Source organism: Heloderma suspectum, chromosome 2 (assembly GCF_057233095.1).
Source record: "Heloderma suspectum isolate Gila_16-S chromosome 2, 16-S_ref, whole genome shotgun sequence".
Classification (NCBI taxonomy): domain Eukaryota; kingdom Metazoa; phylum Chordata; class Lepidosauria; order Squamata; family Helodermatidae; genus Heloderma; species Heloderma suspectum.
In genome coordinates this window covers 178,639,030-178,664,870 of record NC_139459.1, presented here as the reverse complement: position 1 = coordinate 178,664,870, position 25,841 = coordinate 178,639,030, and the positions used below count along the sequence as shown (strand labels likewise).

The 25,841-nt window shown below is 46.9% G+C and overlaps 1 protein-coding gene across 1 annotated transcript in view; it reads left to right on the top strand.

Moving 5' to 3' along the window:
* Positions 1 to 1,745: 1,745 nt before the first annotated feature.
* COL5A3 (collagen type V alpha 3 chain) overlaps positions 1,746 to 25,841 on the top strand; it is a 116,463-nt gene continuing 92,367 nt past the window's right edge. The window contains exons 1-4 of the mRNA XM_084836459.1: positions 1,746 to 1,794; positions 15,503 to 15,670; positions 18,078 to 18,291; positions 21,071 to 21,233. Coding sequence (XP_084692585.1) covers positions 1,791 to 1,794; positions 15,503 to 15,670; positions 18,078 to 18,291; positions 21,071 to 21,233 — 549 coding nt within the window. The 5' untranslated portion in view covers positions 1,746 to 1,790. The remainder of the gene's footprint in view (positions 1,795 to 15,502; positions 15,671 to 18,077; positions 18,292 to 21,070; positions 21,234 to 25,841) is intronic.

Genomic DNA, 25,841 nt, shown 5'->3' with positions numbered 1-25,841 from the left:
ACAAAAGCAGCCATGGGGAGGGGGAATTGTATTAACCCTTATCCCCTCCCCGTGTTGGTTCCTGATTGAAATTGCACTCCCCCCCACAGCTGCTATTAGCCCCACAAGGGGAAAATGACAGGCACAATAAAGGCACCTGTGTTTCCCCCCTCTTCATGGACTGTAGGTTTGGGAGACAATTTTGATTGAGAAAATGGCAGGAAGAGTTAAACTAACCTCCCCATAGTAGCATGGCCCTGATCCAGTTCCCTCTTCCCCTATAGCTGCTTTTCAGCTTTAAAAAAAGATGTCAGGGGATTTGATCATGCAGGGTGGGTCTCTTAGGAACATCCAGTCAGGACCAGAAATATTGGAACATGGATAACTGCAGTTGGCCTCTGTACACCACCACCACATTGAAGTTGAAAGGAAACACACCCAGATGGGAGCGAAGTCAGGACTTTCAGCTGTAATTCAAGGGGTTTGACAAAAGTGGGGCACTAACCATTCAGGAAGGACAGCCAGTGGCATACACCCCCCCCCCCATCGTTGGTGGCTCATAAGTAATGGAACAAACCAACATCATTTCAAAGTTAAGGATCACCTTTAATACCTGGATGAAAATCCTTTGCAGTCAATGACTGCATGAAGTCTGGAACTCATGGACATGACCAAATGCTGAGTTTTCTCCCTCGAGATGCTTTGCCAGGCCTTGACTGCAGCTGCCTTCAGCTGCTGCTTGTTTGTGGGTCTTTCTGCCTTCAGTCTTGTCTTCAGTAAGTGAAAAGCATGCTCTGTGGGTTGAGATCAGGTGACTGACTTGGCCATTGAAGAACATCCCACTTCTTTGCCTGGAGAAACTCTTGGTAGCTTTTGCTGTATGTTTTGGGTCATTATCCCAAAATTATGCAAGATGAAGCGGCGTCCTATCAGTTTGGCAGCATTCTGCTGAATCTGAGCAGAAAGTATAGCCCTAGACACTTCAGGATTCATCCTGCTGCATTTATCAGCAGTCAGGTCATCAATAAACACCAGTGACCCGGTTCCATTGGCAGCCATACATGCCTATGCCATAACACTGCCTCCACCATGTTTGATAGATGATGTGGTATGCTTTGGATCATGAGCTGTTCCTTTCCTTCTCCATATGTATCTCTTCCCAGCATTCTGGTACAAGTTAATCTTGGTTTCGTCAGTCCAAAGAATGTTATTCCAGAACTGGGCAGGCTTTTTTAGGTGTTTGCTGGCAAAGGCTAATCTGGCCTTTTGGTTCTTGAGCGTTACCAGTGGTTTGCACCTTGTTGTGAAGCCTCTGTATTTACATTCATAAAGCCGTCTCTTGACTGTAGATGTTGACAATGAAATGCCTACCTCCGCAAGAGCATTCTTGACCTGGCTAGATGTTGTGAAAGGGTTCCTCTTCACCATGAGCAGCATTCTGCGGTCATCCACTTTAGTTGTCTTCTGTGGTCTTCCAGGCCTTTTGCTGTTGCTGAGCTTGCCAGTTAATTCCTTCTTTTTCAGGATGTTCCAAACTGTTGTGTTGGCCACTCCCAATGTTTTTACTACCTCTCTGATGGGTTTATTTTGTTTCCTCAGGCTAATGATGGCCTCCTTCACTCGCATGGACACCTCTTTGGACCTCATGTTGGGAGTTCCAGTGAACAGCTACCAAATGCAAATGTAACACTCAGAACCACCTCTAGGCCTTTTATCTGCTTGATTGGTCATGGGGTACCCAGGAAACAGGCCACACCTGGCCATGCAGCTGCTTGTCAGCCATTCGTTCCATTACTTATGAGCCACCAACGATGGGTGTGTGTGTATGCCATTGGCTGTACTTCCTGAATGGGTAGTGCCCCACTTCTGTCAACCCCCTTGAATTACAGCTGAAAGTCCTGACTTCACTCCCATCTGGGTGTGTTTCCTTTCAACTTCAGTGTGGTGGTGTACAGAGGCCAACTGCCATAACAGTTATCCTTGTTCCAATATTTCTGGCCCTGACTGTAGCTGCTCTATACCAGTGGTCAGACTATTTATCCATCTATGGCTCCCAGCATTCCCCAGCCAGCTGGCTGGAGCATGCTGGAAGTTGTAGGACTTTTTTTTCTGTCTAAACATGCACAGGAGTGCACCCTAAATGTATTTAAAGTGCTAAACATATATGATCTTCCTGACTCGTAGCCACTGTGCTACATCAGCTCTCAATATACTTCCCCCAATATGTATTTGCAAAATGTTATCAATGTACAGTTAGTTACCAATTGCAGCATGGAGGCTCTTTCAAACTACTCATTCAGAAAGAATTATAACTTGCCATGGGCAACTGTATGAATAGTTCCCAGAACCTGATCCCATGCATCTTTCCTTCGGTGCTTCCGGATGAGGCTTTTCATGTGCAATCCTCATGCCTCGTTTATGCAGTTTGAGAGAGGTTCCAGATGTTATGATTATCTAGTTGTAAACACTCCTATGTTTTCACACCCCTCCATCTTTTTTCTTACCACAGAACATCCGCTAAGGAAGGAAAGCTGAACAGCTGTATGATTCCTTTGCAGGCGTGGATAGGAAAATGCATGATTGAGGCACAGTAGGAGTTGTCTGTGGAGAAGGTGGATGATGTATTAGGGATTCCCTTGCCTTCTCTAGTGCTTACCTTGCATTTCCAGTTTCAGAGCCAACAAACTAGCAGGAAAAAACAAGACAGCAAATTTTGTAGCAGGGTTGTGACACTTGTTATTTGTAGTCATATTTACCTTTACCTGGAAATAAGTTTAGCTGCAGTCCTCTAGGCCTGTGCTGCAGGTACTCCCCCCCCCCCAATTGTGCTGCAGTCGAATAGTACAACTAACTAGCAGGGAAATAGGTTGCAACTGGGTTTATGAAACTGACTAGGGCTGCAATCCTAACACATATATTGGGGAGTCCGTCCTGCTGAACACAGTAGAACTTACTTCTGAGTAAACCTTCATAGGATTGTGCTGGAGTTCAGGTTGCTGATTAAACCTGGTTGTGAAATTGACTAGACTAGAGATTGGGCATTCTCAATTTGCAGTTTTATGATTTGTAACCATGTTTATTTGGAAATAACCTTAGCTGCAATCCTCTTGCCCTGTGCTGCAGGAACTCTTAAAAATATATTAAAATTTTAACTGCACTGCTTAATAAACTAAACACATACATGTACATACACACACACCCCAGGGTGCTAAAATGGCCATAAGATGCATCCACTTCAAAATGTCAAGAGAAGGGTAGGTATGGTGATCAGTGAGGGAGGGGTGGGAGAAAGGGAGGACGCTGTGCTGCCCACATGGTTATATCATGCCCACTGTGTGGATTGAACATTGTAGTGAGATGCACACACCAGCCGCTGCCCCACCTCAAAAAACTAGGGATGGCGGAGAATTCTGCCACGGATTCCAGTGAGGCTGGATTCTTTAGAATCCGGCCCCCTGGAATCCGTGGCGGAATGGCCTCCTGCCCCCCCCCCCGTGGAATCCCCCTGGTACGGCACTTACCTGGGGAGGATGCGGCGGATTCGGCAGCAGCTCCGGCGGCTCCGGCGGCTCCGGCGGCTCCGGCGGCTCTGGTGGCTGGTCTCCTGGCTGGCTGCGGCAGGGCTGCCGCTGCCGCCATTGCCATCCTTGGACCGTGATAGGCTACGTAAGAATTTACGTAGCCTATCACGGCTAACCTAAAAAAAAAAAAAAATGCAGCGTACGCAAATGGCGGCGGCTACGGCAGATGCCATTTGCATTCCCTATTTTTCGCCGATTTATCTTACGTAAATATTTACGTAAGATAAAATGGTGAAAAAAAAGGGGAACACAAATAGCGTAGTGGATGCTATTTGCATTCCTTTATTTTTCGCCGTTATTTACGTAGGCTATTTATGTAGGCTAGAACGGCGAAAAATAAAGGAACACAAATAGCATCCACTACGCTATTTGCGTTCCCCTTTTTTTTCACTGTTTTATCTTACGTAAAAATTTACGTAGGATAAATCGGCGAAAAATAGGGAACGCAAATGGCAGCAGCCGTAGCTGCCGCCATTTGCGTACGCTGCATTGTTGTTGTTTTTTAGGTTAGCCGTGATAGGCTACGTAAATTCTTACGTAGCCTATCACGGCTGTCTGTCTGGACGCAAATGGCGGCCACTACGGCGGCCTCCATTTGCATCCGCTCCAGGCCGTCCGCGGCCGGAAATCCAGCTGCCGACGGCCCTGCCCAGCTGCTTCGCAGCCTGGCCGCAGAGCGGAGCCGGCCATTGAGGATTCCGTGGGGGAGGACTGGATCGCCTCCCCCGCTGTCGAGGATTCCGGGGGGAGGGACGGAGCAAAGGTAAGTGAGGTTCGTACGTCCCTACAAAAAACCCGCTAGATTCCTGAAACATGGATGGTCAATTGAAATTCTGCCTGTACCTTACAGCACAAAAGCAATGAGTAGTAGCATTAGGAGTCTTTTGCTGGAGACTAAACCCCACTACCTTCAGTTGAGCATACTCCCAAGAAACATGCATAGAATTATAACCTTAGAGTGAAGGAATCTGTACTAAAGTGGGGAGTCCATAACCCTGTGCAGAAGTTCAGTCTGTGTACAGATGAATGTGTGGGTGTGTGGATGGGTGGGTAGATCGCATCTGCTGGCCCTATGACCTGACCTCCATACATTCAAAGTCCTAAATGCACAGGGACCTATAACTGTACATCCCAATGCACATAAGACGCAATTCATGCAGTCAGAGCCTCCATGCATTGAGGCATATGTGCATAGCTAAGCTCTCTGTGTAGATGGGTTCTCAAATGTGTGGAGGTCAGGGCCTGGGCCAACAGGCACCCCACCTTCACATGTTCATGTACACAGACTGTACATTGCAGAGGGCTTGCTTTAAAGGCTAAGAAACTAAAGGGGAGTTGTGTATTCATGTACTTCTCTTAGCACAGAGTGTCCATTTTCAATGCCTCCTAGTGGTCTCTGCACTTCCGATGCTGCCCACCTATTACTCCAATGTTCTAGAGCACTTTTCACCAACCTGGTGCCCTCCGGGTATTTTCACCTACAACTCCCAGCATTTTTGACCATTACCCATACTGGCTGTGGCTAATGGGAGCTGAAGTCCAAACCATATTGGGGAAGGTTGTTCTAGAATCGTGACCCTTCTTTTCCTCCAATCTGTGATTACCAAGAATTGCAAAATTTTACAACATGTCCCCAAACCATAAGTATATGCTCTTCTGTCTGAATTACTGAAGTTATTACAACAGGAGTTTTACAAGGTTTTTTCTCCCCTGTTTGCAAAATCTGGAGTCTTTTTTAGTTCAGGGTTCCAGATGCTCTAGACAGGGTCCATGGAATTTGCAGCCTACTCAGAACCAGGATGGAGCCTAACTGTTATTTGTGGTTTTGATTTCCCACGAATCATCCTCCCAGGACATGCCTGATCTAAATAGCAGGTTGCTCTGACACACAATGTCATTTCTCTTCTAGCATCAGACACAGGGTCTGGTTAGATGATTTCCCCCCCGCCTCGCTTGTGTTGCTCCCTAATCATAGTCTCTGGGTGTGCACTTGTATGAGAAACTGTGTCATGAGAGGCAGGGGCTCATAGATCTTGGCTGTGGCAACTTCCCCAATCTAAGAAGTTGTGAAAAATGCACTTTCAAGATTGCAGATGTTCCTGCAGCCAAGAACTGTGAGCTCTTGGATTTCATGGCATGCTTGCTCGCATGAACACACACTCCTGAGCAGCTGGGAGGACTAAACTAGCCCTTTAGTTTTTCTCCTCTTTGGCTTCTGATGTGAAATTTCGTACGGCTCTTGTTCATAGATAGGGAAAAAATCTTGTTCACATCTCTTTGTGTTTGGAATACTGGCACACAGAATGTATCCATCTCAGCTTACTTTCATTTGAACAAAGACAAACTGCATTAGGGATTAATTTGGGAGGCATGTGTGAAACTTACGGGCAGAATTCCATTTCCAATTCCACTTCACTGGCTCCAAGCAGCGGATTTCCATGGGAAATCTGTCTGTCTAGTCAAATTTTGGTTAGCAGCATTAGCACTGCCATTTTGTCAATATTCTCAGTTTCTTGCTTCAGTTGAATCCACCCTGCCCACCAAACGTGTTTGTGCTTGTGTGATTCATACACAGTCACACTGGATTATGGGTTTTGTAGACTCAAGGCTGAAGAAACAGATGGCCTTGTATATGCAGTGTTGCCAGGCCCTCATTCAGGATTCATCCACCAGTAATTGTACTAAATGAGGCTGCAGACAGGACACCTTCTGCCCCATCCCTCCACTGGCTTGCCGTCCTCCATTACCTACTGTGGGGCAAATGTTAAAGTCCTGCTGGACTCAGAACAGATGTGGGTGAAGAATGAACAAGAACATCCGTGGAATGGGGCAGGAGGTGTAACAGCTGCAGCTGTCAGTTTTTTGTGGCATGTAGTCAACCTGAAAGGAGAGGAAAAATATGCAGCAAATCAATTATTCTGGAGCAGGTGTCTGTACAAAATTATTGGTTTTGTACAGGAATCCACCCCCCACTTTTTTTCAGAGATCTGTCTTGTTCTGTATGCTTGAGATGAAGCAGTCATTCTTTCTGTGGTAGCAAATGGTCCCTGGAGGAGTGGGGTCTGTTCACAGGAGCAGAGATATGGAGCTTTTGTCCTGCGATTGAGATTGCTCCCTCATGGAAGTTTGTGGGCTCTTTACAGGATGCTGTGACCCTCCAGGGCGTCTCCTGCGCTAAATGCCCTTTGTTCTGTTTTTAAATAGATCACAGATAATGAGCTATCAAATTACCTCATTGTGTTCTGCTTGAGTTTCCTCTGTGAAAAGAGGAAAAGCAGCCAGAAGAGGAGCGAGATCAGTGAAAGATAATGAAGGACTCAGATACGGGGAGAAGGAGGGGGAAGGGGAGGAGGGGGAAGGGGAGGGGGGGAAAGAAAAAGGGAGTCGTTGTGATCCTGCATTTAAAATAGAAGCAGAAAGGCCAATTTTAAATGCAGGATTTTCGGCTGGTCGCTGGTGTAGAGATGCCCAGGTACTCATCTCCTCCTCCTCCTCCTCTTGTGCGGGAGAACAGTACAGGAGTTTACATGCATTAAGCTGCTGTTAAACTGAAGTACTTGCCTATGCATGTGGTCTTAGCCCCACTCTGGCCAGTCACTTCTCACTAGGCTCAGACTAAGGAAACATCTATTTATTTAAGAAACTTCTTACCTGCTTTTCATTATAAAATAATCCAAAGCGGAGTCCAAGTGATAAAACAGTCATCTACACACACATGCAGTGGAATGAAGTGGCAAAATAATAGTTTGTACCATTTCAAACTACAGGTGGGGGAATCACATTATTGAATGCTGTCTTATGGTGTGTGTTTTGTTTTTGTTTTTTTAAAACCCTAAATAGGAAATTGATTCAGGAGGGAGAAATCTGGGTGCAAAGCTTTCTCCCGTTTGTGCTAGCTTTCTCCCTGAAAGGCGCATAGATAGATAGATAGATAGATAGATAGATAGATAGGCACACACACATATAAACCAAACAAGCATGGGAGTGCATTAAAAATGGTCCTCCATGCAATCTGAAATGTATTTCGTATAGGAGAGATTGACACCTGCAGTCCGCTGTACTATCTCATTCTGCTGCATGTGCAGATCTATTCTTCTGTCTGATGCTGGTTCTCTGCATTGTACACGATGGGATTCCATTTGGATTTTGCACATCTAACTGTCATGTTGTATTGAATAAGGTTAGTCCTTCAGCGCAGCTGTGTCTTGACAATTACCGTTCTCTTCAGTTCTCTTTGTTCTTTGTTTGTGCCTCCTAAAACCTGTCCTTGCTCCATGTAATCCAAGTGCTGGTAATAGGCCACTGGTAACATTTACAGATGGACAGGGGATTGTTTGCAGATGCTCTGTTCTCAAGATCACATTTTCCAGGCAGCTAGGAATATTTGTGTGTGTGTGTGTGTGTGTGTGTGTGAGAGAGAGAGAGAGAGAGAGAGAGATTGAGAGAGAGGAAAAAGAGCCTCCCCCACATCCCATGCCCAGTTGCCATCTCAGCATGTGTCCAGTGGGAAGGTAATGTGGAAATCCCGTTGAATGCTTTGCTTGAACAGGGAAGGGGAATGGGGGTGGGGAAGTGGAGACAATGAGTCCAGTGGGAGCATCTTCAGCCGGAAACGGGATCTTAGAATTAGGTCAAAGGAGCATGGGAGATGGAACAAGGATGTAGCTTCTCTAGGGGCAGAGATTCCATGTTCCCATCCCTCTGCTATGGTGGTGGTGAGCAGGGGAGGGGGGACAGAAAGAATTTGGTGGAAAGAAATGGATGGGTAGGCTGCCGTCTTTCACACAGCCACTGTGGCTACTCATCCCTCTCTATTTCCTGCAAAGGTTACAAAGCTTCCTCTGACCCAAAGGAGAGGCCATTTTGCCAGGGGAAAGAGGAAGAAATATTTCCCTGCATGGATGGAAGATATTCTCAAATGTGATGGTGGTGGTATGCATGTGACGCCGCCAGTTCTATTGCTGTAAGGTCCCAAGGGCGTGTCATGACTTGTCTCCCCAAGCTGGGTTAAAACTGTTTTTTTTAATAGTTTGAGTGAAATGTTTTAAGTCAATCAGGAGTTCTTTTCAATATGCTAAGCACAGAGTGCCCCCAGACCTAATTCTGGGAGGGGAAAATGGTGCCCCTCCCTCTCTGTCAAACTGCCAGAGACTGCTGTTTATAACCACACAGTGACTGAGTGGAGAGGGGAGAAAGATGCTCAAGTCAGCCTGGGACATGTTCTCTGCTATGGAAGCCCTTGGTGCTAATTCCTGGTGTATGGGGGCTGGTGGTAGTTTCTCAGTGCACTCTGCCTATGCTCAAATGCATTCTCCTCTTTAATGATACTTTGCATATTCCAAGCTGAGGCTAGAGATTCAGAAGAGATGCCATGGCTGAGCTCTGGCTCCAGGGCATAGGAAGGGAGTGAAACTGAATTACCCATTGCTAAATTATCCATTGCTTCTTTACCCATTGCTACTAGCCCTAGTACTGTTAGGGGGAGGACTGGTTTGCTGTCTGGCAACGCCTAAACCAATCTACACACACAGGCTAGCTGAGGCTGGAAAAAAACAAAAACTTGTCAAGAGTTTGCTTCTTCTCTAATAATTACTTGGTCCTCCCAGAGGCTTCTTCCTATTCCCACAACCTTCACATGATATGATAGCACTGCTCCCCTTTTGGTGCATGCATAATATCAGTCTCCTAGCTGCCCCAGATGTGAAGGCATTCTACAAGGGTCCTCAAAGTAGGAAGAGTTATGATTTAGAGCATGGGCTGCAGACTTCCCAACCGGGTGCCCTCTGGATGTGTTGGACTACAACTCCCATCATCCCTAGCCAGCTGGCTGGGAATGATGAGGTTGTAGTCCAACACACCTGGAGGGCACCAGGTTGAGGAAAGCTGGGCTATGAACTTGAATTCTTCACTTCCAATTACACATCAGCCATAAACTCACAACGCGGCCTTATGCAAGCTGCTATCGCTCAACTTCTTCATTCCCCTCCACCATAATGTGGGAATAGCTATGCTAGCCTGCCTTACAGGGTTGTTCAAAACACATCTATATTTTATGAAACCTTGCTATATCTCTGACTCCAGGTTCAACATTACCCTCAATCTGCAGAGGAAGAGGATTGGCCTTGAAAGAACAAGGGGAAGGTGTGGGTGCCCAAATAAGGGTCACCACAACATGTGAAACTGTAGAATGTGTTTGCTGCTTAAATAGCATGAAAGTTAAGGCTGGTGCCTTACCTTTCCATGGTTCATGCTTTTGGTTACATGAGCCTGCAATGCTCTACTCATTTACCTGGGAGTACATCCCATGGACCTCAGTGTGAATTACTTCTGAGTATACACACATAAAGTTGTGCTGTGAGTGAATTTGTGAGTGCCTGAAATGCCTTTCTTTAAACCATAGGGCATGGGAGCATACGTTGTGGCCCTCCAGAAGTTGTTGGATTGCAATTCCCATCTTCAGCATTGGCTATGCTGGCTAGGGCTGATGGGAGATGGAATCCAACACCATCTGGAGAGCCCCAAGTCGCCTACTCCTGACATAGATGTACATTTGTGTGAGTGAGATAAATAACAGATGATAATCATGTGAAGTACTTTCTATGTGAGGACTGTTGACCAAAAGTCCCAAGAGCTTGCTGAAAAAATACGTTTATGTGTGTAAAAGAAAAAGTGCTTTTTGGGGGGTGGCATTACTTTTGGCTTCTCACTGCCATTGAGCATGCCTGTTGAAAGAGAAGCAGGATAATGGCTCTGGTTGCCATAGGAACCAGAGAATGCTGAGGAAGAGGTCAGATAAAACAGAATCTAGAGAGAAGGTTGGTTGGAAGAGACAGTGGGGCATTAAGCTGTTGAAAGTCTCTCTATCTCCCAGTCTCTGGACAGCTAGATATATTAGCTTTCTGAGCCAACATGACAGAAACAGTCTTGAACAGTTGCAAAGGGATACCAAGTAGGTACTTGAGGCCAGTTCCAGTTGGGGTAGGAAGCATAGCAGCACCTCAGCAGGGCCGGCTCAAGACATTTTGCTGCCTCACGTGAAGAGCAAGACGGTGCCCTCACCCATTCCGTGCTCAAAAGCTGGCTGGCCATTGAGTCTTTCTTCAGCACTGGTGGTGAGACAGCATCCTGCACCCCGCCTGGAGGCAGCAGGCTAGCTTAGGGGGCACACCTTGCTGTTGCTGCTCCCAGCATCAGCTGCCTGAGGCGACTGCCTCACTGTGCCTAATGGCAAGGGCCGTCCCTGCACCTCAGAAGGGCACTGTAGTTGTACGTGGAGCAGTCTGATCCACCCACCCACCCACCCACCCCTCCTCTGGGATCCACATACAGCAGCAGAATGGGATGGAACCATTCTGGACCACTTCAGACTGCAGGTAAGGGGTGGGAGTTTTGAATCTGCCACTGTGAAAACTCCCTGCAGATAGAACACCAGCCCAGCAGGCAGAAGGTTGGGGCTAGAACCTCTCTCCCTGATTTGGTAGTTTTCTGTTTGCAGGGAATTGCTGTTTTAAAATATGGGAAAGCGATAAAAAGTGGCTTGCCCCACCTATAGGTTGAAGTGGAGCAGCAAACATAAGAGGTGAAATAGTAAAAAGATTTTTTTAAAAAAGATTAAACACCATATTAAAATTATTCTTTTAACAACAGAATGTCAATAAAAACTGTGGCTGGTCAGTTAAGGAATGCTTTCTGGAACAGAGCTGTTTTCGGAGGTTCCAGAAGCAGCACAATGTTGGTGCCTGCCTGACCTTCAGGGGCACAGAGTTCCAAAGAAAGGGGGCCACCATACCAAAGGCTTTTCTCTGGGTGGACTCCGGTCAGGCCATAGGTCCATGTGGAACCACCAGGGGCATGCCCTCTGATGACCTCAGTGACTGGGCAGGTTGGTAAGGGAGAAGGCACTCTCTCAGGTATCCTTGTCCCAAGTTGTTCAGGGCTTTGTCCACTAGTACTAATACCTTAAACTCAGCCCAGTAGCGAATAGGCAGCCAGTGCAGTTCCTCAAAAGGAGTTGCATGCTGAAAAGGGGCAGCTCCCCACAACTGCCAAGCTGCTGTGTTATGTACTAGCTCCAGTTTCTGGAGCAGCCTTAAGGGCAGCCCCAAATAGATCGCATTGCAGTAACCCAGTCTTGAGGTTGCTAGTGCCTGTACCACTGTGGCCAAGCTATCCCTGTCCAGGAGAGGCCATAGCTGGCGAACCAGCCAAAGCTGGTAAAAGGCACTCCAAGGTGCCATGGCCACTCGGGCCTCCAGCAACAATGATGGGTCTAGGAGTACCCCCAAACTACAGACTGATCTTTCAGAGGGAGTGCAACCCCATCCAGGACAGGCAATGAGCTTATCTCCCAGACTTTGGAACCAAGTTGAAGCTGGTGGGCATGGAGGTAAGAGGAGGTAGTCCACTGTGGACTCTGCAGATTGGATTCTTGGGAATCCGGGCTTATTTGAGTCTGCAGCAGATTTCTCCAGCATTCCTACCCACAGCCAACCTAACACAATCACAAATAATAGTTTGTGGTAATAACCAGGCCCTGGTCACATGATAAAGGACATCAGGCTTGCTAACCCTCTAGCAACATAAAAGTAAACTATTTCCCCACCAGCAATATAAAAGTAAACTTCCATCAGCCTGAGCCAGCAAAGCTAATGGTTATGTATAATGGGAGTTGTAGCCCAGCAGCAACTGGTGGGGGACAGGCTAGACAACCTAAGCATAAGTGAATGGGCAGAGAAATCCTTGCTGCACGTAATGACAGTATGGGTTGAGTACTAATATGTGCAAACACTGCACTATGGCTTAACAATGGGTTGTTAGCCATGAATAACTCAGAGTTCACAACCTAACAACAAACCATGGGTTCATTCCTGACTTGTTCATGGTTAACAATCCATAGTTAAATTATAGTTAAATGGCAGGGTTGTCACATAACAACAACCCACAATTCAATGACAACCTGTACTCAACCCATTCTCAACTCATACTCTGTCTCGGGTCCAACCCTTCAAGGCCTGTTCCAAGGTGGAGTGGTTGTCATTGGCTGGGTTCATGTAATGGGTTGTCATTACGTGTGAATCCAGCCACTGTGTATGTTTGTGAACAAATATGTTGAATTTTTGTATGTAGAAATAGGAAGTGAAATTTCCTGGCTCTCTGCTTATCAGTAGTATATAATTACATACTATTTATATATAATTTGTGTATCAGATGTATTATCTGTAGATTCTTGAAAGCTACTCTGAGAGTTTTTTGACTGAAGAGCAGGATAGAAATGTTTGAATAAATAAATGATAAATGTATTGTTAAAGCAATACACAGCTACTTACCTGACTAATACTGATGAAAGGGCTGGGCTTGGGAGGTATTTGTTAATAACCAAGTGATGGTGTGAAGCAATGCTGCCTCTTCATGTTGCTAAAAAGAACAAGTACCCCCTCCCATATGGGCAAGGTCCTAATGACCTGGGGGCTGATGCTGTAGCTTAGCTTTCTGGTCCTCTGTTCTGTATCAGTTCATGATATCCTGTGCAACTGTTCCTCCAAGAAAGCCAGAAGTGTTTTTTACCTGATGTTCTGCAGCAAGAGTGTGTTGCCTAAAATTATCTGTAACTGAGAATCATTCAGTATAATGAAAGCTAGGGTTCTTCCACATTAGGAAGGATGCAGGATGTCTGCTGCACCACTAGAAGACATGAGGCTGGTTTTCCACTTTTGATGGGTTAGGCCAGGAATAGGCAACTTGAAGCCTTCCAGATGTTTTGGACCACAACTCCCATAAGCCCCAGCCAGCATGGACAACAGTCAGGGATTGGTAGTTCAAAACATCTGGAGGGCACCCGGTGGCCTACCCCTGAGTTTGGTGTACTCACCAGTATCCCTTTCATCCCACGTCCACAATGGAGCAGCCCTATGGATCAGGCTGGAGATCACAAGGGGTTGGGGCCAAAGCCAGGTCCAGAAATATTGGCGGTAGGGCATTCAAGCCAACAGTTTGCTGTGTTAGCTCTACAACAGCTGCCAATGCTGGGGACGCCTACAAGGTGGGAAGGCAGCCAAAGCTTGAGAGAATTGCTTGGCACAACGAGGAAATGAAGGCTGTGGCAAGATTGGCTCCACCACCAGGCATGGGTAAGGCCTATTGGCATTCACTGAATCAGGCCAGAGCCCAAGCTGCCATTAGTCATGTTTGTGTTGTCACTGGTCTGGAAAGTTCCTTGTGCTCCTAAGGGAAAGTGTTGTATGGTCTATATGACTGATGAATTCCGATGATGAACCAGATGCCATAATAACGAATTTAAATGCGTTGCGAATTTTGGCCATCTTCAGTTTGAAATATCCACATTTTTATGCAAGCTAAGAGAGTTTGAATAGTTTTTTGCTTATTGTGCTCCTGGGGAGGGGGGAGGGGCAGAGAGGACAGGATGAGTCCATACGATCTTTCTTAAATAAAATGGAAGCAACACTGGTCCTATTTCTTCCTGGACTTGCAAAGATTTCCCACAATGACTGCCCATTGTGGAATGCATTGCCAGGTTTGGTTACTTTGAACTAGTTCCCCTTTGCCATTTGCATTCTGTAGATACAGAATTGGTAGAAGGTAGATATTATTGCCACCCCCATTCAATGTATATTTGTGTTTGGACTGAGGTTTCTAATAATGATTCTGGATTGTGGGCACAGAGCAAAGTGGTTGTGACTGTTCTAGATTAACTAACCCATATTGAAAGCATGGCATTCTTATTTCCGACTCCTCCGTTTCTTGGAAGTTGGAGGCATGTTGCCACACATGACTTATTTTTGGTGCCAAATGCATTCCACCACCACAACCATTCATCTGGCCCCCACAAGGCCGAGCCGAGCCCATGCAAGGCACCAGCCCATCTGCACAGCAGACGAAGAACTGGTGTGGTACTGCTGTGATGTTTCATCACCATGCTGTGATCCGTGCTGTTCTGTTATGCAAAGTCTTGGCATGGTTTGGTTGTTAATGGGCAAAAACGATCTCTAACGGGCAATTTGGCTGCTATTGAATAAGGCTGCCTTGAATTGTGCTTCAAGACATATTCCATATTCTGAATTTGCTTTGAGACAAACACTTCCTTCCTGTGTGCTTGATTCTGCACCCCTTGATTACCTGGGTAGATAAATGCAAATTCTTACAAAGAAAGGAAGTACCTTCACTGCCATCTCCCCCTAAAAAGGAAACCTGGCCCGCAGTTTTGCAAAATCGACTTTAAACATCCCAACACTTGGGAAAGCAGGCTGGAGGAGGAGTACAAACAGAAATGTGAAGGCTTGGGGGGGAAAACTGGGGGAAAACCAGAAAAATTAGGGGGGAAATGGTTTTCCCCAAATTTTCCAAAAGTCCTTGGAAAAAAACCCACCCCACCCCCCAGGCTTTACTTCTCTAAGTACAAATAAATTATGTACAACGCCTTCCTGTGTTTCTCCCATACAAATTGTTCTTAAGGTAGGGAGAATTTTCCTTCCCCCAATGTTTTTCATTGCCAGAACTGTTCCTGTGAAGACAAACCCTAACACATAGGGAGACATTACTTCCTACGAGAATTGAAAGTAGTTTGAAAGAGATTTTTTTCCCGTGGTGTATGTCAGCCTTCCCCAACGTGGTGCCTTCCAGATGTGTTGGACTACAACTCCCAGAATCCCCAGGTTCTGGGAGTTGTAGTCCAACACATCAGGGGGTGCACCAGGCTGGGCAAGGCTGGTGTATGCACACGTTCCCACACCTGTGCTATACTGTTTCTAGTGAAGCCATTTTTGCAGGTTTTTCCAAACAAGACTTGAGCTTTAGAGTATGTGACAAGGCTTTCCTGTCTCCTGGAAGACATGAGTTGTAATGCAGAGGCATCCCTATATTCCTTCCTTGTGAATTCTGTCTTGTGGGCAGGGGGTATGACTATGTCCTGTGCACTTCTCTTCCAGATGGCCTTGTGGATGTGCTCCAGGCATTCGGTGTGCGAGAGGGCAAGAATGGGGTCTCCATTGCTGCTGGTATCTGCACCCAGAGGAATGGATCCGAGGAAAGTGATCTGGCCTTCCGCCTAGAGAACCAGACACATTTCAGTACCCCAACAACGCAGCTCTTTCCTGGTAATGGCAGAGCGTGATGTCCCAAGAGAGATGGGTGGGGGTTGCATTTGCACCGCAAGGACGCTTCACAGATGTCTCTGAGGGCCTCTTCATGCATTGCATAGTTAGATGCTCACTGGAGATATATTCCGAGTATATGCCTAAAAATGTAAAGTTTGGATGCGAATGTGTGTGCCATTTATAAGGTACATGTGTCTGTTTTGCCTTTGGTGCTGCCCAGCACTGGAATGCAGCCCCTGAGAGCTTCTCCAAAATGGAATTTGGCCCTCTGGCTGAAACCACCCCTGATACACACACACACACACACACACACACTTTGTTTCCCCAAATTCCTTCTTCCTTTCTCCATTGCAGAGATGCTCCTTTTTGTCTTCTTTCCCTGCTCCTGTCTCTGTGCTTCCTGTCAGGGTACTCCCTAAGTCTTGATCAGATTCCCCCTCTCTGTTTAATGAGCTACAACCTCCTTTTCTTTAGTCTTTTCTTTAGTCACTTCAGCTTCCCTACACCCCAGCTCCATCCTTGGGGCACATCCATTAATCCAGGCCTGTGATAGATAATTTTAATCACATGAGGCCTTTGAGAAGGTTCTGCAGCAAGATTTGTAGCTTGCATGTGTCACATTTGTTGATCCTAAATAAATGACAGAAATTCAAGGCTGTATGAATTACTTAGGGATGGTGCGGGTGCCCAATTCCGTCCAGGAATCCAACTGAGTCCCCCTGTCCGCACCCCCGAGCACCGCTCGCTGAGCCCCTGCACTTACTTGGCCCCTGCCTATGCTCGACAAGTGGTCCACACTCACCCCGGCAGCCTCGTTGAGCTCTGCGGTCGCCATTTAAAAAAAAAATAAAATGGCAGTCACAAATGTGCATATTTGTGTACGTGCAGAAATGCACATTTTTGTGAATGCACATATTTGAGTATGTGTGCAAATGCACATTTTTGCATATGCAAATATGCACATTCGCAAAAATGTACATTTTTGTGCATACGCAAATATGTACATTTTTGCAACCGCCATTTTATTTTTCAAAAGATGGTGACTGTGGAACTTGACGAGGCCACCGGGGTGAGTGCAGACTGCTCGCCGAGCGCGGGAGGGACTCAAGAGCAGCCCAGGGACTGGCGAGCGGGGGCAGGAGCTGGACGGATGCCCAGTGAAGCCGGACGCGGGTGGGTTTGCACATCCCTAGAATTACTTGAATCTGCATCCTGCTTAACAGTGCAATTCTATGCATGTTTGCTCATAAGCTAGTTCCACTGTCTTCAGTGGGACATACTTTCAGGTAAATGTGTACAGGATCGTACCCTAAATCATGCAAATTAGAACCTTTTGCATATCTAGATTTATGTTGAATAAGGAAGCAATTCTATGGCCTCTAGAGAGCAGCTAGACTGCCATAGGATATGCCATTTTCCAGGAATTTACCTCCCCCTACTTCCGTGCTGCCTCAGAGGTAGCACGGAACAGCCCGGTCCTCCACGCTCACAAGAGGAGCGCAGAGCAGCCGGAAAGGGGTGTGGCTGGGGACGCTCTGGGGCAGGGAGACCATAGCTGCATGTATGACACATCCTATGTGTTGTAACAGCAGCCTCCTTCCGCGCTCTGTGCTCCCGTGGCTAGACAGCTGCAATAGGCTGTCTAGCCAAAAAAGCAGGGCAGGAAAAGTGCGGAGGGAACGATCCCCTCCGTGGTTCTCCTGCCCTGCTTTGGATAGGCGGTCGCCTCCGAGTTTGGAGGCAGCTGCCTATCTCGATAGGATTGCTCCCTAAATGACTTAGGTTACATAAGGCACTATGCAGGGTTCATAATCCCCAACCCCAGCCTGTTGGAAATTCCACCTAACCCCCCTGGTTTTTGAGATGTTGCCAGATGTTCAGACATTAGGAGCTATTGAGACCTTGTTTCTGACAGTAGAGGATTTTGTGTATGAGCTGAATAGAAACTTACTCCTAGTTGTTGTCACTGAGGTGGTAGCAGCAAGGAAAGAGCGATCTGTACGAAGATCTCTGGGAGAGGGAATTTGGTGGCACCAGTGGGAGTGGGGGCTCAGAGTCCCAGGGAGGGCCGCAATAAAGTCGAGGGATGTCTACAGTTTGTGCACCCCTGGCTTAGATAGAGCCACAGCATCTAATCTCTAATCCTAACTAACTTTGCCAGGCACTGCGGGCAGTTTCAAGGCTATATTTTGATAGCCACAGGGGCTCGGAACTAAATGGGAATGCGCTCGGGGATTTTGAATTCTGCACTCGGTACCAAATTTTGAAGCTGCAGAATGTACAGAGCCCTGTTAGGAGTCGGAGCCTGGAGGTGGAGGTGGGTTGAGAGGTGTGGATTGGGAGAAGCGCATGTTAGAGCTGTGGCTCTTGCAGTCTTCTCACGAAGCGTTATCTCCTTTCCTTGAAGATGGCCCCTTCCCAGTGGACTTCTCAATACTAGCTACACTGCGAGCACTCAAAGGGAGCCAGTCTTTCTTGTTCTCCATGTATGACGCGCGGGGTGTCCAGCAGCTTGGCGTAGAGATTGGACGGTCCCCTGCCTTCCTGTATGAAGACCAGCATGGTCACCCAGCGCCTGAGGATTATCCTCACTTTCGCCGGCTCAACTTGGCCGATGGCAAGTAAGTCGGGATTGGGATGGGGGGGTTGGGAAGAAACCTCTGGGCGTGGTCATCTGGGCGCAAGCACACACAAAGCTGAAACGCTACAGGTGCAACCCTGTGCATGTCTAGACAGAAAAACATCCTACAGCTCCCAGCATTCTCCAGCATTCTCCAGCTGGCATAGCTGGTTGGGGAATACTGGGAGCTGTAGGACTTCTTTCTATCTAAAACACGTAATTTACGCCCTAGGGGCACAAGCCTATGCAAATAGTCACCAGCCTCTGAACTCGGAGGCTGGCGGTTAGCCTATGCGTGGTGGCTGGAGCATGGAGGGAATCCTCTCCTTTGTGCTCTGGCCACCCTTCCTTTTCAGCTAGATGCATGATTTCGCACATCTAGCTGGGGACTTCAGAGTGGGGGGGGGGAGGCTGTGCAGCACATAGGAAGCCTTGTAAAGTGGCTTCTGCAGTCTCCTCCCCTTCCCACCCCTGGGACCGCCTCCTTTCTCCCATCTCCATACTCCATTTCGGAGTGCAGAGATGTAGCCTGTGTGGAGAGAACCATGCCAGCTGTGAGGGGGCTGGGATGGGGAGCATGGTTTCTGGGAACCGTGTTCAGAGCACTGGCTCTGACCTTGGTTCCCAGAAACCAAAAAAACCCTATGGTCCTCTAGACATTGTCTACTGGCCATAGGATTGTTCCCTTCCTGTTCGATTTCAGCCTGAGTTTCCATATGTTTACACTGCATTGAATTAGTGAGTCTTTAAAGTGACACAGGTCTCTTTCTGTACTTTGCTGTAACAGATTGGAGACAGACCACATTTTTAAGGGATATCATGATCTACGCTGCAATCTTGCACTGATTTTGATTACCCACCCTTCCAAATCTAGGCAATTGTAGTTTGGTGAGGTTACTAAAGTCCCCAGCTCCTCTCACAGAAGTACAGTTATGCAGAGAGAAAGAATGACTATTAAACACTGTAGTTTAAATCTATAGTGTCTTTGATAATTACCATGTGCTGAAGGTGGTACGGCAAAACTATCATTTCTTCTGGTGTACACATTCATTTTTTCTTTAAAGTTTTGTCCCATTTGCATCTGTGGTCAAATAGGTTTAGTAGATTATCAAAACACTCCTCTAAACTTTTAGATCTGTGAATAAAGACAATATTGGAATAAAGACAATAGAGTGAGGACTAGAACCTGGATCTCCTGGCTCCCAGTCCAACACTCTATTCCAACACAATAGAGGAATGAGTGAAGGCACCACACCTGTCATATCACCTTCACTCCCTGAAAAAACTCTTCCCATCCCAATATAGCTGTTTTCCTAGGCACACAGCTGCTCATTGCCTGAGTTTGCAAAAAGCTGTGATCTGCCAGTCTCCATCCTTGGAGGGTACTTTACCTCTTGGCCATGGTTCTCAGGATTCTTCCAGAAGCGAGTTAATGTGCTTCCTCTCTCTCTCTCTCTCTCTCTCTCCTCCCCCTCTCCCACCTCATCTCTCTGCCCAGCCTACCTCATTGGGATGTTTTGAGGATAAATCAGATTCAAATTTTTTAAATGTTACAGGAGGAATTAACTGCTGATCTTCTGCCCAAGATTTAGGTGGTTAGTTGAAATCCATAAGTCAAAGTGGGAGATGTAGTGGGTAGTTTGTTACTTTGGACTGTGGAGATCTTGGTGCAGATCCCCACTCGTACATAATAAAGCTCGCTAGGTGGTCTTGAGCAAGCCAGTCTTCCTTTTCCTAGTCCACATCATAGGATAAAATTGGATAACCTCACGGGTGCCTCCCTGAGTTCCTTGGAAAGAGGGTGGGATGCAAATATGACCATTTAAAAAAAATGTGGAAAGCAGAAATTATTGATGTGAACATTCAGTGTAGGCCTCTTTATCCTCCCTGGTCCACAGCCCCCAGGTTTCTAAACCTCAGTGTATTTCATACCAGCACAGCATATAGCCCCACTTCCAGCCCCATTCTCTCCTTGGCCCATACATCAGGTAGAAGGGAGGCCATAGCTCAGTGGTAGAGCCCCTGCTTTGTATGCAGAAGGTCCCAGGTTCGATCCCCAGCATCTCCAGCACAGCTGGAAAAACTCCTGCCTGAAACCATGGAGAGATGCTGCCAGTCAGTGTCAACAGTACTGGGCTAGATGGACCACAGGTCTGACGCAGTATAAGGCAGCTTCTTGTGTTCCTAGAACTACACATAGTGATCTCAGATCCATGCCTTCAGTTGTAGGCTGCTTCCCAGACTTGTCCAGTGGCAGGGGAGAGATTTGCAAGGGAGTGTGCTGAATCCTTACCCTGCTCACCACTTCTCCCCATCTTTGTAAATTGGCAGAATGGGGACTAGAACCCGGGTCTCCTGAGTCACAGTCCAACACTCTAACCACTATGCCACACTGGCGCCACTCCTTTCTCCCCTTTCCTTCAGCCACTTTGGCTCTCTTCTTCCCAGCCTTCAGCTTCCCTGCTTAGAGCAACCAGATGCAAAGAGGAACTGGGTTCCCACCTCTAACGGCTGCGTAAAACAGGTTTGTTAGGTGCAGCTGCTCACCTGAGATCATGCCACTGTTGGATCAAAGTATGGTAGCCTTCCTCAACCTGGTGCCTTCCAGATGTGCCATTGGCCATGCTGGGTGGGGGTGATGGGAGTTCTAGTCCAACACATCTGGAGGGTACTGGTTCAGGGAAAGCTGAAGTATGGTTACAGTACCGGGTGTCCTATTTAGTGGCGCCTTCATATTTCTTTTAATTCCCACATTGCTGAGCTGTAGCATCTCCTGGCAGGTGGCATCGCATTGCCCTGAGCATAGAAGGCGGGAACGTATCCTTAAGTGTCGACTGTGAAGATCCCGTGACGCTGCCCCTGAAGCGAGGCACACAGCCTGTTGTCAGCGTTGAGGGCATCACCTTGCTTGGTGCTCGCCGGCTGGATGAAGATGTTTTTGAGGTAGGAAAGATAGCTTAGAAATCTCCTCCTTCCATCCCATTGTTTTGATAATTTTACATGTACTCAAGCACACACACCAACATGCCAAGAGTGCCTCCAGATGGAGGGCTCCTAATGCTAACTATCAGAGGGCATTGTGCAGCTATTCTGTCTCTTCTTTCTTTTGTTACCGTTTTCCATGGTAAGAAAAAAAGACAAAAGAAGTGGTGAGAAAACATAGGAGGGTGACATCGTCTGGATGCCCCACACAACTGTAAAATTCCGTGAATGAATCAGGGCGATGGCAGGACAAAAACCTCATCTGCAAGCACCCGAAGAGCGTATCAGGCAGTTAGCTTGCTGAAGCTGACCTACAGAAGTCTCCCCAAATGTATTTTTAGTTGGGGTGCAAGTCTCATCGTACATATGGCCTTATGATGGTGCCACCAGCCTTGTTTCTTATGGCAGCGGCTGGTACCAGATCTCTCTGCCTCCCGTGCCAGTCATGCCACCTCCTTCTGTGTGGCTGGCAGGCAGGAATCCAGGAGGCTGGAACTGGCAAATCCCATGGGCAGACATTTTATAGAGCCACTAAGCCTTGTAGACCCCTTCATGGATCGCTGCCTTGTTGTGGCGAAGGGGCTTGCGTAACTCAGTGAAGCCATAAGCTATGCCGTGCAGGGCCACCCAAGACGGACAGGTCATGGCAGAGAGTTCTGACAAAATGTGGTCCACTGGAGAAGGAAATGGCAACCCACTCCAGTATTCTTGCCAAGAAAACCCCATGGAACGTATCACAAGGCTAAAAGAGATGACGCCGGAAGATGAGCCCCTCAGCTCGGAAGGTGTCCAATATACTACTGGGGAAGAGCAGAGGGTATTTCCAAGTAGCACCAGAAAGAGTGAAGCGGCTGGGCCAAAGCTGAAAGGACACTCAGCTGTGGATGTGTCTGGTGGTGAAAAGAAAATCCGATGCTGTAAAGAACAATATTGTTTAGGCACCTGGAATGTCAGATCAAAGAATCAAGGTAAGCTGGAGGTGATCAAACATGAGATGGCAAGATTGAACATCGACATCTTGGGAATCAGCGAACTAAAATGGACAGGCATGGGCGAATTTAATTCAGGTGACCATCATATCTACTACTGTGGGCAAGAATCCCTTAGAAGAAATGGAGTAGCACTCATAGTCAACAAAAGGGTGGGAAAAGCAGTACTGGGGTACAATCTTAAAAACGATAGAACGATCTCAGTACGAATCCAAGGCAAATCATTCAACATCACAGTAATTCAAGTCTATGCCCCAACCACTGATGCCGAAGAAGCTGAGGTTGATCGGTTCTATGAAGACCTACAACACCTTCTAGAACTAACACCAAAAAAAGATGTCCTCTTCATCATAGGGGATTGGAATGCTAAAGTAGGAAGTCAAGAAATCACCGGGATAACAGGCAGGCATGGCCTTGGTGTACAAAATGAAGCAGGACAAAAGCTAATAGAGTTTTGCCAAGAGAACACGCTGATCATAGCAAACACTCTTTTCCAACAGCACAAGAGGCGACTCTACACATGGACATCACCAGATGGTCAATATCGAAATCAGATTGATTATGTCCTTTGCAGCCAAAGATGGAGAAGCTCCATACGGTCAGTCAAAACAAGACCTGGAGCTGACTGTGGCTCAGATCATGAGCTGCTTCTTGCAAAATTTCGTCTTAAATTGAAGAACGTAGGGAAAACCACTAAACCATTCCGGTATGACCTCAATCATATCCCTTATGAATATACAGTGGAGGTGAGGAATAGATTTCAGGGATTAGACCTGATAGACAGAGTGCCTGAGGAACTATGGACGGAGGTCCGTCACATTGTTCAGGAGGCAGCAACGAAATCCATCCCAAAGAAAAAGAAATGCAAGAAAGCCAAGTGGCTGTCTGATGAGGCTTTACAAGTAGCTGAGGAAAGAAGGGAAGCGAAAAGCAAGGGAGAAAGGGGAAGATATATCCAACTGAATGCAGAGTTCCAGAGAATAGCAAGGAGAGACAAGAAGGCCTTCTTAAATGAACAATGCAAAGAAATCGAGGAAGACAACAGAATGGGAAAGACTAGAGATCTCTTCAAGAAAATTGGAGATCTCAAGGGAACGTTTTGTGCAAAGATGGGCATGATAAAGGACAAAGAAGGCAGGGACCTAACAGAAGCAGATGAGATTAAGAAGAGGTGGCAAGAATACACAGACGAACTATACAGAAAAGATCTTAATGTCCCTGATAGCCATGATAGTGCGGTCACTGAACGTGAGCCGGACATCCTCGAGAGTGAAGTCAAGTGGGCCTTAGGAAGCATTAGTAACAACAAAGCTAGCGGAGATGACAGTATTCCAGCTGAGCTATTTAAGATCCTAAAAGATGATGCTGTTAAAGTGCTGCACTCAATATGCCAACAAATTTGGAACACTCAACAATGGCCTCAAGACTGGAAAAGGTCAGTTTACATTCCAATTCCAAAGAAGGGCAATGCCAAAGAGTGTTCAAACTACCGCGCAATTGCACTCATTTCACATGCCAGCAAGGTTATGCTCAAAATCCTACAAGTTTGGCTTCAGCAGTATGCGAACCGAGAACTACCGGAAGTACAAGCTGGGTTTCGAAGAGGCAGAGGAACTAGAGATCAAATCGCCAATGTTCGCTGGATCATGGAGAAAGCAAGAGAATTCCAGAAAAACGTCTATTTCTGCTTCATTGACTACGCTAAAGCCTTTGATTGTGTGGATCACAACAAAATGTGGCAAATTCTTAAAGTGATGGGAGTACCAGACTGCCTTACCTGTCTCCTGAGAAACCTGTACGAGGGTCAAGAAGCAACAGTCAGAACCAGACATGGAACAACCGAGTGGTTCAAAATTGGGAAAGGAGTACGACAAGGCTGCATATTGTCACCCTGCTTATTTAACTTATATGCAGAGTACATCATGAGAAACGCTGGGTTGGATGAATCAGAGGTCGGAATTAAGATTGCTGGGAGAATTATCAACAACCTCCGATATGCAGACGATACCACCCTAATGGCAGAAAGCGAAGAGGATCTAAAGAGCCTCTTGCTGAGGGTGAAAGAGGAGAGTGCAAAAGCTGGTTTGAAACTCAACATTAAAAAAACGAAGATCATGGCATCTGGCCCCATCCCTTCCTGGCATATAGAAGGGGAAGAAATGGAAGCAGTGACAGATTTTACTTTCTTGGGCTCCAAGATCACTGCAGACGGTGACTGTAGCCCTGAAATTAAAAGACGCTTGCTCCTTGGGAGGAAAGCTATGGCAAACCTAGACAGCATAGTAAGAAGCAGAGACATCACCTTGCCAACAAAGGTCCGTCTAATCAAAGCTATGGTTTTCCCAGTAGTAATGTATGGCTGTGAGAGCTGGACTATAAGGAAGGCTGAGTGCCGAAGAATTGATGCTTTTGAACTGTGGTGCTGGAGAAGACTCTTACGAGTCCCCTGGACTGCAAGGAGGTCAAATCAGTCAATCCTAGAGGAAATCAACCCTGAGTGCTCATTGGAAGGACAGATACTGAAGCTGAAGCTCCAATATTTTGGCCACCTAATGCGAAGAGAAAACTCTCTGGAAAAGACCCTGATGCTGTGAAAGACTGAAGGCAAAAGGAGAAGGGGACGACAGAGAATGAGATGGCTAGATAGCATCACTGATGCGATGAATATGAACTTGAGCACACTCCGGGAGAGAGCGCAGGACAGGAAGGCCTGGCGTGCTATGGTCCATGGGGTCACGAAGAGTCGGACACGACTGAACGACTGAACAACAACAACAACAACAAGCCTTGTAGAAACCAGGCGTCCTGCTCCGCCCTAACACACACCCTGATATTCTGGGAAATAGGAATTGATGCCAGAGCATGGAAAACCAATGACTTGTGGTGCATAGCCCCACCCTCCCCTCTGCTTGCTGCTTGTGTAGATGAAGGAGCTCAGCAGAGCTTGCCTTTGTATGCTTGTACTGGCTGCCAGATTTATGTTGAGGCCTTTCTTATGGAAATAGAGCTGCACTTTCCTACAGGGGCAGCAGACACAGGATTGGGTGGGTGGGTGGGAGGGTGGACTGGTAAAGGGGAATTGTTGTCTTAGTGCCTTGGAGTCAGTTAACCCTTTCCTGGGAAGACGGTTAGCTCATCTAGAGCAGATTGTGCTTGTGGCGATGAAACCTCTGACACTGATTGACTGAGCTGGTGAGATGACACGGAATACTGTTCGCAAATATTTCAGCTACTTGGGGAGCAAAGCTGTCAGAGTGTTTTCCATCGAGCTTCTGTGAAGGAAGGGGATCTTGTCAGTTTGGCTGGGATTAAAAACCTCACACAGGCTGCAAGGACAAGGTGATGGCTGGAAAGAGGTCTCAAGAGGTGGGGAAGCTAAGGGACAGGGAACCCAGAGACAATGTAGCTGATGGAAAGCAATGCATTGAGAAACAGGAACTTCAGGAAAGGATAGAAGAAATGGAAGGAGGTATGAGAAAAAGGCAGAAGGAAGGTGAAACAGTGGCCCTATGCAGGTTTGAGATTCTACACTCTAGTACAGCCTTTCCCAACCTGGTGTTCTCCAGATATGTTGGACTGC